The following is a 16,711-nucleotide window of genomic DNA, read 5'->3' as shown; positions in this document are numbered from 1 at the left end:
AGTTATAATATTGTTCCTATAGTTATGTTTATAGACGGGTTATTATGTCTTATGTTCAGTCTTGGTTGAGAATTCGATGAATTTAGACACGCTTTTGATAAACGATTTTGTTGGTAAAATATAGTAGTGTACCCGTTTCTTTTGCACAGTAGGTACTGTATTTCGAAGTAACGTCGAAATCAGAGCAAATATTATTCGTATACGCGTTACGGCTACATATTATTTGGAGAAACATTATTTGGGCAACTTATTTAAAGTGTTTTTGGATTTATTTTGTTAAATTCGCCCGGCTTCGTTTTTAAGTGATAATTTTAAAATGCCCGAAAGAAAAAGAAGAAAACGACTTTCAGGCTTTCAATATAGAAAAATAAAAAAGGCAAAAACTGAGGAGAAAAATGAAGTTAGCGGTGCACTGAAATCGTTTTGATGAAAAACATACATGAAAATATGGAAGACTCGGATATAAATTTAGGACCTTCAACTTCAAGCGAAGTCCAAACCATAGAAAAAAGTACCAAACAATTGAATATTCCTGCGGATAGAGACGGAGGCTTTGATGACAATAATAGCGATAGTGCGAGTGCTGATGCTGAAACGCCTGAACCTGAAACCACCAACATGCAGTAAAAATAAGTTTGGAGTAAGTGGAATTTTTTAATACTGTACAGGAACTATATGTATGTTTTTCTTCTTCCAATATTAGATGGAACATTTTATTAAAGCACCTTCCAAAGTTGATATTAAAAGCATTGTCGGACACGCGATGGGAAAGTAGGATCGATGCAATCGCACCATTAAATACCCAGATTAGTGAAATATATGATGTTTTAGAAGAATTACAAAATGATAACACAAGGGATATGAATACTAGGACTTTAGCAAAATCCCTTAAAAATAAAATTTGGAAATTCAAATTCATGTGTTCTGTTGTAGTGTGGCAAGATATTTTAAGTAAAATAAACGTCGTTAGCAAAATCCTTCCTAGCAAAAAAGTCCAAAATTTGACATAAAATCTTCACTTGATGCACTTGATAATTTAAAAAAATATTTCATAACCAAACGTTCTGATGAACATTTATAAAATTTTGTAACCGAATCCAGAGAGATATCTGCAAAAGCTAACATAGAAGAAGATTTCCCTAGCTCCTCTACCGAACGAATTAGAAGAAGAAAAGTGCATTTTGAGTATGAAGGAGCTGATGAACCTATATTATCTCCGGAATTGTCATTTAAAATAAATTTTTATTTTAAGATTTTAGATGCTGCCATAACAGCAATTAAAGAACGGTTCTAATTACTTCAACAGCACACAGACATTTTTAGTGTAATATATAACCAAAGTTAAAAACGATGATGAAGTTAAAATCAATTGTGAGAAAGTGAATCAAGCCCTTACAGACATAAACAGCTCAGAGACTGACATTAGTGCAACCGATTTATATAAAGAAATTAAAGCTATTCAACCAATTTTTCCGCAGAAAAAAGTCCTAGTGATATTCTTGAATATATTTACGAAAATAATCTTGTATCAATATTTCCCAACTTAACTATAATAGTACGTATATTCCTAACTCTACCTGTTACTGTAGCTACGGGTGAGCGGTCGTTTTCAAAACTTCTGATTATTAAAAACTATTTGCGATCCTTAATGAAACAAGATAGACTTTCTACTTTATCAATGTTGGCTATAGAACATGAAGTGTGTGCGACATTGGACATTAAAGATATCGTCAAAAAGTTTTCCGAGACGAAATCCCGAAAAGTGCGTTTTTTTAGTTTTTTTTATGTGTTTATGTTTCTATTCACGGTTTATTTTAATTAAATGGACGTTTAAATTAAGATAATCGGATATACATATTCTGGACGTTGGATCATGGTTATTAAATTAGGATAAAGGATGTTTAAATTAGGATATTAGGATATACATTAGGATAATATGTGGACGTTGGATCATGGAGATTAGTCTAAATGTTCAAGTAAGTATTTATCTATTTACAAATCATTATTGTTATCATGAATGTGTTGCTTGTGTGAGTCCATTTCAAAAGGTGAAAGAAATAATAAGTTAGACTTACTCACAATCAATTTAATTTAACTAATCGGACGACCGGTTTCGCTTTCTACAATATGCAAAGCATCTTCAGGTCACGATACAAAGTTAAAATGCTGAAAACAATAATCCCATATTAGGGTGTTGTCTAATAAAGATATAAAACATAGGTAGGTGATACAAATTATATAAATTACAGTAATTATGCCAATATTACATGTCTGTGGTTTTATAAATGAATAAAAATAATAATAATAAAATGTTTAAGCAGACAAGGTAAGACCCACAAATTGGTAACATCGTCTATTAAACTGTAATGAATCAATAAATAAATGAACAACTAAATAAATAAATTATTACATTACATCAATTAATAGAGTACCGGCATGTAAGTAATGTTTATTTAGTTGTTCATTTATTTATTGATTCATTACAGTTTAATAGACGATGTTACCAATTTGTGGGTCTTACCTTGTCTGCTTAAACATTTTATTATTATTATTTTTATTCATTTATAAAACCACAGACATGTAATATTGGCATAATTACTGTAATTTATATAATTTGTATCACCTACCTATGTTTTATATCTTTATTAGACAACACCCTAATATGGGATTATTGTTTTCAGCATTTTAACTTTGTATCGTGACCTGAAGATGCTTTGCATATTGTAGAAAGCGAAACCGGTCGTCCGATTAGTTAAATTAAATTGATTGTGAGTAAGTCTAACTTATTATTTCTTTCACCTTTTCATTATTGTTATATTATGCATCTTCTGCACATTTCTTTAAATAATAGTATGTATATCTAAAGTGTTGGAAGGGGGGCGGCAAATATTAAATTGCACACGGGCGGCCAATACCTTAGCTGCGGCCCTGATAATAACTTACGAAATACGAAAAACTCATGTTTGTATGCCTGATAATTGTTAAGTTTAGAAAATTTATGAACTGACTCTGTTCTGTTTCTAATGTGTCAATCTTTCTTCTATATAGATGCTTGGTAAATCAATGGTTTCCGTGTTCCCCCCATCTACGAGGTGGGTTTAAGAGAAAAGCCCGATGGTAGAAGAGGCCAACTTTTATGCCTCTGTTGGGGTCCCAAACTTGACATTTTTAGCAAAATTCAGCTTGTTTCTTATGATTTTGAAAGGTCCAGTGACATTTCCGCCTCTGACGACGGGACTATATAGTAGTGAATATGACAATAACTAGAAGTGAAGTTAGTTCAAGGATTTTTATAGATTATTTTAAGGAACAACTATCCTCCAGGTAACAATGCAACGAGGAACGTACAAGCCTACATTTGGCTCAACTCGGTTAAAAAAATAAAATTCAACTCGGTTCGTTACTTACTTTTAATTTGTTTGTATAATAATTATGAAAAAACTTGACATTTCCAATACTAATAAATAAGCAGTAGAATTTTTTTTTATTTATTATCAGGTATTTAATTTATTCCAAAAAATACTTTAACCCTATACTGCCAATGTAGCAGACATGCTACAACCTAATTAAGTAATTGTTTCCTTAAATTGTGTGTATTTAAAGCCGCCGCTGGGCTTCGTATTAAATCTGATACATCCTTACGTACTAGGAAATAAGGTTGCATTTCCCGAAATCGTTTTAGTTCGCTCGTAAATTTGTTAGTCATCTTGCAAGTATATATTCGCATTGAGCACGTGTTATAGCTCTTCAGATTTTGGTTGGTTTTTATTCGTTTTTGGGTAATTCTTTTATTTTGGCTGTATGAACTTTATTTAAAAGATAAGAAACATGAATGTAGATTGAGCTACGGAATGGAAGCGTGGACACTGACTGTTGCATCTATGAATCGGCTCGAAGTTTTCGAAATGTGGTATACAGGCGCATCTTACGTATATTCTGGGTTGACAGAGTTACTAATGTGGAGGTCCTGCGTAGAATGGGGAAAGAATGTGAAATTCTCATGACCGTCAAAACTAAAAAATTGGAATATCTAGGACATGTAATGAGAAATCAAAAACGTTACGGCCTTCTCCAGCTGATTCTCTAAGGGAAGGTAAATGGTAAGAGAGGACCGGAAGAAGACGCATTTTCTGGCTTCAAAATTTACGAAAGTGGTATAACACGACTACCACTGAACTGTTCCGCGCTGCAATAAACAAAGTAAAGATAGCCTTGATGATCGCCAACATCCGGAACGGATAGGCACTTTAAGAAGAAGAAGATTAAGCTAATTTATATTTTTACAAGTAATTTCTTCAACATTCGACTCTTTTTAGGGTTATATCAGATCTGATACATTGCGTTTTTTACAGGGTTATTATGAATGGTAAAAGAGCTTTATCGGAGCGTGAATTAGAGAAGTTAGCAACAAATTTTTGGAATTTTTGGAATTTTTGGAGTGATGACGACTTGGATAATAGCGACTCTGAAGAATGTTTTAGAGATGAGACCAACTTAGATCCTGATGAGAATATTGATATTCAAAGCTTACCAGTAGAGTTTGAAGATGATGTTACTTTTACAGAGTTTCGAGACCAACAAATATAACCTATTGAGGAGTCAACTATCATCGATGTCGATGTAGAGGTTAAGCAAATCACTACTCGAACCAAAAATGTATTGTGAAAGAAAAAAAACCTATCCATTGATGAACTTGCTAAGACTTTTAGAGGACATACCAACCTTCCTAATGCTATAATGGATTTGTCAATACTCTACACTTTTTCAAGTACTTTTTTGACAAAGAGTTGATCGAAAAAATTGTATCAGAGTCAAATACTTATGTTATTCAAAGGAATCCGAATAAACCTGCTGGACTGACCACCGTAGATATACATCAATACCTACGAATTTGCATCTTTTTCTTATATATGTTTCTAGTTCACATACCTAATTGTCGTAGTTATTGGTCCAATACCCTAGGCTATCCACAAATAAAAAACGTAATGACTGAGAAAAGATTTGAATTTATCAAGAAATGTATACATTTCAACGACAATACGAGTTTGGATCAAAATTATGTGGATCGAGATCGTCTTCATAAATTACGGCCCCTTGTCGATCATTTGAATAACAAATTCCAAAGCATACCATTGAAACAAAAGCTTTCAGTAGATGAGCAAATGTGCGCCTCAAAAGGAAGGCACTGTATGAAACAATACATGACTGCTAAACCCCACAAGTGGGGATTCAAACTTTTCGTTTTATGCGGTGTTAGTGGATATTCCTACAATTTCGAAATATACACTGGTACATAAAACGATAGAAGGAATCGTTAGGTAAATGAACTAGACCTAGGAGCAAGTGCCACTGTAGTTGTCAGATTATCTAGGATTATCCCGGAAAATCAGAATTATGCTGTTTACTTTGACAACTATTGTACTTCATTGCCTCTACTTCATTATCTTGCTAACAAAGGTATATATTCCCTAGGTACTCTTAGATGAAACCGTATTCCAAAGTGTAAGTTGCCATCTGAAGGTGAAGCAAAAAAAATGGATCGTGGGACTTCAGTTGAGTATGTGTGTGACTTTGAAAGCGTGGAAATATCGTTCAGTGGCCTGGAGAGACAACAGGACTGTTTGTTTGTTGTCAACATATGCTGGATAATTTCCGAAAGGAAATGTTAAAAGGTTTAATAGAAAAAGAAAGCAAAAAATCAACATTAAATGCCCTAGGTGGGTTCAGGAATATAACCAACATATGGGAGGGGAGGACCTCATGGATAGCCTCATTGAACGCTACAAAATCAAAATTTAATTAAAAAAGTGGTATATAAGGCTATTCTGTCATCTTCTTGATATGACGCTTGTAAATTCGTGGCTTCTTTATAGTCGATGTTTCAGAGAAAAGCAGGCAGAGTAATATATGAAACTTATGCAATGTTGGAAGTAATCGTTGACTGAAGAGAGGAAGGCCATCAGATCTTGAAAAAGAAATAGCAGAAAAAAAAGGTTAACAATAACAACGTATATTTCTCCAAGAGACATAAGGCTTGATGGTCACTCACACTGGCCATTGTACAAACACACAAGACAGAGATGCAAGATGCCAAAGTGTACCTCTTTTTCGTATATTCAATGTTCAAAATGTGAACTATATCTTTGCCTGAACAAAAATAATAATTATTTTCATCAATGCCATTCAACTGAGATATTTAGTTATTATAACATATTATACTTTATATATTGTTTTATAAAAAATTTCCGCTATGTATTATATATGATAGAACAAAATTTGTCAAAAAATTAATGTTTTTTGAAAGCTAGATTTTTTTACTATTTTTATGCATAAGTTTATACCTTAATACAATTAAAAATATTTTTTTATTACATTCCAAAAAATCGTGCATTATACGGTGAACTTGAAACTTAAAAAAGACATTCAGTGATGATAACTAGCTCACACACACACACACACACACACACACACACACACACACACGCAGTGATCAACCCTGCCCCTAGGAAGATGTGTATACCATTGTAAGAGTGGGATCCACATGTCCGAAGATCAAACCGGTCACACTTCGCTAATCGAAGTGGTACCTATCTGACCCCCAGGCTTTTGCTCCACCCCTCCTCATCGTCTGACTTACGTGAGGAGGCTTATGATCTGAACGTTACTTAAGGTGCCCTGGGTAATGAGACACCCTTTGTTTTTATTGACTGTGGTTAAGCCACCTAACTGTAGGGGTAGCCACATGTAGGCTTTTCTCCCTATTTACTTTACTGACTCTATAAAAGTTACTCTAACTTTACGTCGGGACTTGAGTCCCTAAAAGAAAAAAAGAAAAAAAGCGTGTGTTCCGACCATGGAGCCGCCAGCCTGAGCTGATGGCTCCATGTCCGGAAAAGAGTGTGTGCCCGGCCACTCAGCCGCCGATTTGGCAAAATAAATTTTGTTCTCCTCGCCTGCTGAGCATCCGAGTGGGGTCCGGCCACCAAGCCCATGTATGCCGCACATGACCTCAGTGCTCGGATTTCGCGAATAGATCATTTCACTTGATCTGCCTTAAGGGCCTAGTCCACGTTGCGGTATATAGAAGGCCTGACGGGCCCCTTCTATATTTGAGTTTGTGAGTTTATGTTTACGTTGAGATGCTATAATGGAAGTATCAGAAGTAATTAAAACTAAGTAATTTAATCAGAAAACACAATTTTTTTTTGTACTTCCTTGGTGCTTCGGGACTATAAAATGCCTGGGCAACAATTCTTTCCATTTTTCCTTATCCTAAAGTGTGCGTGTATTGGAGTGTGCGTTCCCAGGTGTATACGGCCATCACACACCCCGTGTATATTGTTCTTAACCTAAAAGCGTACCCTGTCGCCAGAGTCCTAAAAACCTAAAAGAGAAACGTCCCCCTCGCCAGAGTTTTTTTGGCGTGTTTTCTGATTGACTGCATTTTCTTTTTCGTCCTCTTTGCGACCATCTCGCTCTTTATTTACTCATTTGAGTTCTCCCTATATCCAGCTATCTGTTGCTTTGGTCTTCTGTGTACCGTCCTGATTTTTTCATTGTAGTTAGTCAGCTCTCTTAACATTCTGCTTGGGTGGTTTCTTAGTGCGTTAAATATTTCATATGCTCTCTCATCTAGCGTGCGTAGGATTCTTGTTTGTCCTTAGTCTCTGTATACATATCTCAAAGGTACCTACTTTGGTATCTTTAGTGCATCTCTGACTATTTGATTTTGGGTCGTCTGTATCTCTTTCCTGTTTTAAATCTCAGTTTGCTTCTTCTTCCGATAAGTGTTGAGAGCTGACTTTTCAACGCTTTCGCTTTGTATGTTTGTTGATTTATGTGCTCAGTAAACGTTAGTTTCTTATCTAATAGCACCCCTAGGTATTAAGCCTGGTTGGTCCATTCTACTGGGGTGTTTCCAATTGTGATTTCACGGTTTGGTACACTTCTTCTGTGACTAAACATTACAGCCTGTGTTTTGTCTGGGTTTAGATAGATTTGATAACTAGCTACGAGGCATAGACGACTTAAGTAATTTTCTCCTATTCTTCCTTAAATGCTTCCATAGTTCTTTATATTGTTCACGTTTCTTCTTTCAAATTTACACGTCCCATATCATCGGTACAACTTACTAGAGGACACTCCCCTAGTTCTGTAGACATCTTCTTAAGGTATCCACTGTCCGCTATTGAAGCTTGGTGAAATTAATGGGTTTGTATAAATATCTGCACTCGCATTAATAAGCAATGAATCAAACAAATGTTTCAGAGTTCACAGATCTTTTTAAATTTTGTTACAACAGTCGTTCCGTAATATTGTTTACAGCATACAGCGATTACAATGAGTGTCTTTATAGCGTGTAGCTTCCAGTTCTTCCAATAATACCTGAAACCTTATATACTGCCAGGGAAATAATGGGGAAGAATAATGTTCCTAGAGACATATCTCAGAAACTCTTTAGATTGGGAAATTTTTTTTTACTAAATTATGATGCAATAAGAAACTTAATCCACTAAAATTTTTTGAAAATTGACATATTATGACAAGATCTAAAACTATTAACTAGTTTTATAATTTCAGTGAAATTTCGTCATTTATTTAATTAAATCTTTGATATAATTTCCCAAAATTGTTGTCTCATACATTAACATCCTTCTGTACCAGTTTTTGGCAAATTCACATCGAATAAATAGAAATAATAGGAAACTATCATTGTTAACGGTCGTTCAGATATTCTCGTTTTAATTATCTCCCAGTCACGCGAATCTTTCCGAGATTAACCAAACTTCTATACGACAATAATTATAATGAATGTGAAATGATGGGAAATGTTTCGAGCGAATCCGTTTCATCTTTGAGAAAGTGTACGTTACCAACTTTATAAATTTATATTGCCTACTTCGAGAGACTTATCAACACTCGAAGTTTGATGAAAATTTAATGCGGCCAGAGGAAATGTTAAGAACAGCTTATGTTTATCTTTGTGTAGATAAATGTTAACTTTGTAGTTAATTAGCATTTTAGATGAAATATCTTACTTACTTTAAGAAATTTTGCTTGAGAAGAAATTACTTTTTATTAAAGAAATATAAGACAATATATAAAGAAAAAGGAATCATGTAAACCTAAGAATAACTGCAAAAAACAGAAGTATAGAAATATCACATTAAAAAGGTAAATGAACGAAAAAATTGAGAGATGTGCATGAACAGACAAAAAAGCTTACTAGTGGGTCTAGTACAGTCATTGAAGTAGAACAGCTAATAAATTAATGAATAAAGAGCATCTTACAGTCTTTATAAAAGAGCAAAGATTATTATAAACAGTAGGTAAATTAGACATTATTTATATACAAATTATAACCAAAGAGTAGATATGGCAGAAAATAATAAATGGTAGACATTCAAGTCATCACTATCACAGTCTGTAGCATTTAGAAATTGTGCCGTGTAAATTCAGTTGATTTTAATCCTCTTTACATCATTTGTTCACGGTGTTTGGGGTCAACACCTAACTCCATATGCCTGAAATATGTGACGCCAATTCATTATGCCTTAAGTGCACCTAATTTTATGCATTCTCCCCACGTATTTGGCACAGTTTTACTTCATGTATGCAGTATCACTGTTCTGTCTTTAAGTTTCTGCATCATAAATCAATACTAAAATGTACATTCTTTAAAAATCTTTGTTTTTAGATGTATCTATCTATCAGTTTTATTGTCATCTTTAGCTCGACAACCCTCTGTGTATCCTAGCCTGCTCTAAGATTAGTTGCCATTCTGTTCGGTTTCTGGCAACGTGTTGCCATATTGAATCATATTGAATCATATTGTCAGACATTCGTATTATGTGTCCGATCCATCTAACTCGCTGTGGTTTAATGAACGTTACGACATTTGGTTTATTAAAGAGTTGGTATAATCTAAAATTAAATCTTTTGCGCCACTGACATTAATCTTTTATAGCTCTAAATATTTTGCGGAATATCTAACGCTAGAATATTCCCAGAATTCTTACATCCTTCTGCGTTAGAGTCCATGTTTCCGCTTCGTATGTGAGTCGACTCAGCAATGTTTTCTATATAATAATTTTAGTTTTTCTGTGGATATTTCTTAAGTAAAATTGTTTTTGAACTTCATAGTATGCTCTATTTATAAGGTTTATTCGTCTTTTAATTTCTTCGCTTGTTTTATTGGTAGTAGTCACTAGCGAGCCAAGGTATGTGAAGCTGTCAACACGTTCGAAGATATGACTTCCAAACGCTGTTTCTTGTTTCTCATTTGCTATAGAATCCTTAGTGACCAACATGTATTTGGTTTTATCTTTGTTATTGACTAGACCAACCTGTTTTGCTGCCGTTTCCAATTGTAGAAAAATGTCGGTTTTCAACGTTCTTCGACGTCTTCCGATTTCCAATCTCATTCTATCGTTTCATAGATCGTCCTCCAGTTCTCTTTACCTGATTTCTTTATCAACTCCTTCTCTCCAACTTCTTCTATGCCTTCCTGGTCTCCGCCTACCTCTTGGTTGTCATTCAAGAATTTGTCTTGGTATTCTATTCTCCGGCATTCTCCTTACGTGTCCGCTCCATCTGAGTTGTGTCGTTTTGATGTCATCAACAATATTATGTGTATCCACCATGATTTCTCGGAATCTCCCGTTTGTTATTCTGTCGCGTCTGGAGATTCCCGTCGAGCGGCGCCAAAAGTCAATTTTTGTTGCTCTAAGCATTTTCTCTGTTCTGTCTTTTAGGGGCCACACTTCGCATCCATATGTTGTGATAATTTTTATTATGGTGTTGTATATTTTTCTTTTATTTTCTTTAGAGATGTTTTTATCCCACAGTACGCTGTTCAGTAAGGCTATGCCTTTCCTTCCCTGTGTATTATCCCGTCCTGTATTATTCCCTATTTCGTCCTGAGTGATCTATACTCCTAGGTATTTGTAGTCGTCACATAGTTTTCATCACTCTTGATTTTCCTCTACGAGAAGGTTATGTTGATCTCCTCCGATACTTATGTACATATTTTTTCCATATTTAGTTCCAAAACCCACCCTGTAAACTCGTCTAATAGTTTTTGCTTCATGTAACTAAGGTCTTCAGAGTCCTGTGCGATGATGAGCTGCTCTGCTTGTATATTTTTATTTCCCTTCAATTTTCCATATCTAAATTTTTTAAGCTATCAGTTTTTTTTTCATTTCCAACTGTCCATATATGCTAACCTTGTCCTATATGGTAAGCCGCTCATGTTAATTATATTGGTGTTTTGATTTTGCAGTTTTGAATAAGTTTGAATTAGTTTTTAAGATTTGTGAATTACCATTCTTATACAGGATTACAATGATGGGATAGGAGTCAAAAATTATAACCACTAAAGAATGTAAGCAATTAAATTCAATTCAACATTGTCTTAATTCATAAATTGGCCTTAGAATACCAATTAGATACCAGATCTTCTTGACGTCTATATCACAAAATAAATCGATAATAAATTAATTGTAGCTACACCTAGTCCAGACATGTTCTTGGATGTTTTTTTTTTGACCAATTAAAAAAAATTTTACGAAGTTCTAGATGAAGCAATAGTCCCAAGTTTTAAAATATTAAAAACAACTGCAGATATAGAGTTGTCAGTGACTAACTTTGCAAAAAAACATACAGAGAGCTGCATAAATATCATCTTTAAGATTTTAACCAGTCAGCGTTGAAATAATCCTGTCCTTTAACAGCTAAAGGAAAAATTTTCCAAAAAAAGAAGGTATACAAAAAATCAATATATACAAAGATACTTACTTAGATACTAACGCCAACAGATATCACCCACTACTCGTAATGGAAAGCAACAAGAAATTTAAAAAGTTTTCTTATATCAATACCACTAATAGGAAAAAACAATGGAAAAAGAGCGAAAAATAAAGTAGAAAAGGCGTGAGACTAGGTCTCACACATTTTTCAATCAAACAACCGGAAGAATTGGTGCAAATACAGAGTACTAAATGTAACTTTCTAAATGAATGTACCCGTATGGAAATTTAAATGCGATGAAGTTAAGAACGTTATATTGAAAAAGATTAGTCGCTTATGGTTGACTTGATAACTGACCAGTTACTGCAAAAATTGACAAAACGTGTCTTGGTCACCAGCATATCGCCCATTTTCGAAATATGTATCGTTTTTTTACTATTTAATGAGAACTAACTTTTTAAGTCAGCCTGAAAGTATTCTAGCATTCATCACATTGGCTGAAAACGGCATTTGATCTTAACATTTATGCATTAGGTATATGTATGCAATTAGGTTATGTCAAATTGGTTGAATATTACCATTCAAATAAAATAGATAAATCGCTTTTAGTAGACATTTCTTATATCGATTTAAATATTGTTTTATAATGTGATTAAACCATATTAAACTACAATAATTGATTGTAATAGGAATTACATTTTACATTTACTGGTAAAGATAATTAATAAAATTTATATTTAAATGGGAATAAGCCACAAATAATATCTCCAATATTAAGATAATTAATAGTTTTTATTTTAAATGTTTTTTGAAACCGATTTCCGGATTGCAAATCGAATAAATCGAAAAACAAAGGTATAATGTAATTCTTATTAGAATCACTTGTGGTGTAATCCCATATAAAATAATTTTTAAACTTAAATTCTAGCGAGTCAGATAAAGAGATATTTAATATTGCAGGTCCAAGAGAAACATTTTTAGTTCTTCTTCTTCTTCTAATGGCGCTACAACCGTTTGTGAGTCTTGGCCTGCTTAAAAATGTTCTTTCATTCTGCCCTGTCGGATACTTTCCTTCGCCACTGCCTAGTGTTCATGGTTTTAAGATCCCTCTCTACGTCGCCCATCCATCTTTTACGAAGCCCTCTTCTTGTTCTATTTCCTTGGGGCTTCCATCTCTGGACTACTTTTACAGCTCGATTATCTGGCATTCTTTCTAGGTCACCAAGCCAGTTTAGTCATTGTGACTTTACAAATCTGACAATATCTGCGCTCTGCATTAGTTTATCCAGCTCGTAGTTCATTTTAATTCTCCACGAACCATCGCTGCATTGGGTTTGTCCAAATATCTTCCTTAGTATTTTGCGCTCAAATATTCTCAGTTGATTTTCATCAGTGGTTGAGAGGGTCCACGTTTCACATCCATATGTGACCACTGGTCTAATTACTGTTTTGTAGATTCTCAGCTTAGACTCACGATTCAGTAACTTACTTTTCATTTTTAGTTAATGTCTGATAAGAAGATTGTTGTAAACTATTTGCAACCTTTCTTATAGGTGCCTGATGAGAACAGCCTGGATGGGGAATATTTTTAACCGTTCTGTTAGGTACCTGACGGGACGAGCCTGGTTAAGGATTATCCGTCTGAGGCTGAACATTTTTTAACACCGCATAGTCTGGAACGATATGAGAGTTAAATGATACAATACCGGTAGCGCGAAATCCGGAGATCCCACTGCTTACAGTTACTGCTTTTGATCAAGCTCCATTTAAAAGGCTGCCAAATGCGGGCATGTTTATTTTCGTTGTAGAAATAGCTTTTATAAATACGTTATATGAAGTGTAATAAAATGCTTTAAATGACTTAAAAAAGCTCTTTGTAACGGTTGCAAATATTGTGTTTTGTGACTAGATATGCATAATAATGGTAAAATAATATTGTGTTCTGCAAATTCTAACATCTTAACTAAATTACAATGAGAACTGTGACCATATAATATAAGTAATACTGTCTCTGGTAGTTTTCTGAGAAGAAAATGATTTTTTAGCAAAAAAAAAAGATTTTACCCGTCACATAAGCTGACTTCTGCGACATATGGATGACAGATAGAGGGGCATACCATCTTTGTACTCAGGTTTTTATTCTTACCTTTGAAAACAATGCAGATGGAAGAAATATGATTTCTCCATTGCAACAAGTAATAACGGATATTGTCTCTACTTTTTTCTACTGATGTAACATTAGAAAGACTTCTAGAGCCGTTTCCGGCCACAACATAATCGGATTTATTATTTAAATGAAGTCCAGTTTTGTCAATATTATAAACATGATCAGGTTTATTAAAAAAGAAATTTTTTACTAAAATATCTTGAAGCAAATCAAAATACTTTGTGACATTTTCCCCTCGGATTTATTTATTGGCAGCTTAGAATTTCGATTTAAAATAAAATGCAGCCAATAGATGCCTACCAGTTGAATTGTTTTATTAAAATTATGTTTGATTTTTAACTGTTCAGCTAATTTATAAGCCATTGACCGCACCTCACATCTTGTAGCCGTAAAAATGTATTTTTGCAGTTCTTTAAAATGTTGAACAATGTTCTTTTCATTTGCGATATCTAGCAGTGACGATGGAACAAGAGATTTTTACGCGGCTATTAACAATTCTCCTTTTTAGTTCCCTCCAAGGGAGTCCAAAGAATCCTGATGCCATGTTTAAACTCATGCAATTATTTTGAATTGCACTTACAGAATTTTGATTCAATTATTGCTATTTTTAAACAACAAACGAAAATATTGTAGACGAAAATATGGTCGCAAAAAACAAAAAATATTCAATATTTTTCAGATCTTATTCAATTTATATAATTATTATATAATTATTTATATAAGGTACATCCTGAAGTATTTTCAGCAAAATAATAGACTTCTATGGAAAATGTCCAATTTAAAACAGATCCTGCCTAGACTATTAAGAATTTTTAACGATAGATAATATGAATTTAAAATAATAAATGTTTATTTATAGGATAAATAATCTTAAATTTGGTTATGGTATAATAAAAAACATTTTGCTTACCAGATTTATAAATTTTTGATTATTAAAATGTACAAAGTTAAAGACTTTATTTTTATTACTGCTCTCAATTATCAAAATGCAATATTATAATAATTAACTACAGTAATGTTTGGGAAAAGTGTAAGACTCAAGATATAATATACATAATATAAATTTGCCCTTTTAGCCCAGTGTGGTTATGCAAAAATCATCGATTTCGTGGCAAAATTTTTCGTAGATATCTGAAGCTTTTAAGACATCGGTAGGGGTTACTAGATGACGAATAGATGAAAAAGTACTCGTATTTTTACCTTGCGTATTTTTTAAACAACAATTTATGATCACAATTTGATTTTTTGTCTATATTTTACTAAGTTTTTTCCCTTATATTATACATAAACAAAATTTATATCATTTTTTTATATCAAGAATATCTTTATTTTCCCGTTTTTTAAATTAAAATTGATAAATAATTTACGGAGATATTTGCAAACAAGCAGTTTTTTGCACTAATTTATAAATTTTATTAATTTTTTTATTAACAAAATAAAATGTTTTGAGCATCGATAAAATTAATACATTTGAGCATCGAGGAATTACCGTTTTTAAATTTGTGCGAAATTTCCCCCCTATCGGTCAAATAGTTTAAAAGTTGATTTTAAAAATTGATTTATCCCTAAGGCTAAATATTTAAACTAGCGAACTTGCTCTGTTAATGATGATAGACACATTTAGCAAATTTCAAAGGATTCTTTAAGACTTAAACTATCTCAGAAGTTAAATGAAAATGGCCTTTTCATCGGAATTATTTACAAAATAAACGTTTGAAAATGGGGTATGTTTTTTACTTATAAACAATTGTAATAACTGGTATATTTTTTAATGTACAGACTTGTACGTACAACCATTGGATAGCTGGTAAAAAAATTCACTTCAAACTCACTCAAAAAAAAACCTTCTATGATCAATAGGAACGAAGTTAGGGACTATTGACGAATTTTGGAAAAACGCAAGGTAAAAATATGAGTACTTTTTCATCTATTCGTCATCTAGTAACCCCCACTTATGTCTTAAAAGCTTCAGATATCTGCGAAACATTTTTGGACCTTTCTTTTAACCAGACTGTGCTATTTTATTAATACTATTAATAAAGGGAAAATTATAACACGATAATAATAGATTAGACCATAAGCACGTGACATGTTCAAAAATTTGTGTTTTTGGCAGAAATACGTATTCAACAAACAATTTGTGAAAACATTAATATAGTTTTTTTTATTATTGCAATTGCTGATTTTTTTTTGCAATTGCTGATTTTTTTATTTCGCTTGTTTTGTTTAATCATAAATATTTTTATTTTGAAAATTTTTTGTATACATACTTCTCCCCAACATATCCATAAGAGTCCCATGATCGCTAGTCGATACGCCTCCCCGTTTGCCCAAGTTATCCAAAAGCAGCAACTCCTGAGCCTGTCTTTCATTGGGCACCGTCCTCACTTTTATCACAAGAACTAACACCAGAACAGCGGCTCTCCAAAAAACACCACAACTAAACACCGTCGCCGACATTAGGATTGCACTTCACAGCGATTTTTTCTTCCTTTCGTAATTAATATCTGATTGACCTGAATGCTAAGAAAAAGTTGGTTTCGATTTCACGCATATTTCGTCCATAGTTGTTGGATTTTTTGTACCGAGCTCGCAGCTCATGGGGACTTTGCTGAGTGTAGGAAGTCGTACGGTCAACTGAAGACACATTAAGCGTTCTTCTTTGTTTACATGAAGAAGAGGCAATTGCGACAAGTGAAAGCTATAGTTTTTTGGTGGCTTCCCCAACGGCGCTTGCACATAGGCGGAGCAAATAGAGATTTTATGCACTTTTTGTGGTAACATTAATTTTTTGTT

At 33.4% G+C, this 16,711-nt stretch overlaps 1 protein-coding gene across 5 annotated transcripts in view; it reads right to left on the bottom strand.

Moving 5' to 3' along the window:
• LOC140444074 (serine proteinase stubble) overlaps positions 1 to 16,711 on the bottom strand; it is a 100,939-nt gene that overhangs the window by 60,351 nt on the left and 23,877 nt on the right. For 2 of the 5 annotated variants that reach the window (XM_072535703.1, XM_072535704.1), the window contains exon 1: positions 16,186 to 16,567. The exons of 2 other annotated variants lie outside the window; for them this stretch is intronic. In XM_072535703.1, the coding sequence (XP_072391804.1) occupies positions 16,186 to 16,375 (190 nt within the window). In that variant the 5' untranslated portion in view covers positions 16,376 to 16,567. Of the gene's footprint in view, positions 1 to 16,185; positions 16,568 to 16,711 lie in introns of those variants that run through there. One more of the 5 variants, XM_072535707.1, reaches the window with a different exon arrangement.

Source organism: Diabrotica undecimpunctata, chromosome 6 (assembly GCF_040954645.1).
Source record: "Diabrotica undecimpunctata isolate CICGRU chromosome 6, icDiaUnde3, whole genome shotgun sequence".
Taxonomy (NCBI): domain Eukaryota; kingdom Metazoa; phylum Arthropoda; class Insecta; order Coleoptera; family Chrysomelidae; genus Diabrotica; species Diabrotica undecimpunctata.
This window is presented reverse-complemented; position numbering and strand designations above follow the sequence as displayed.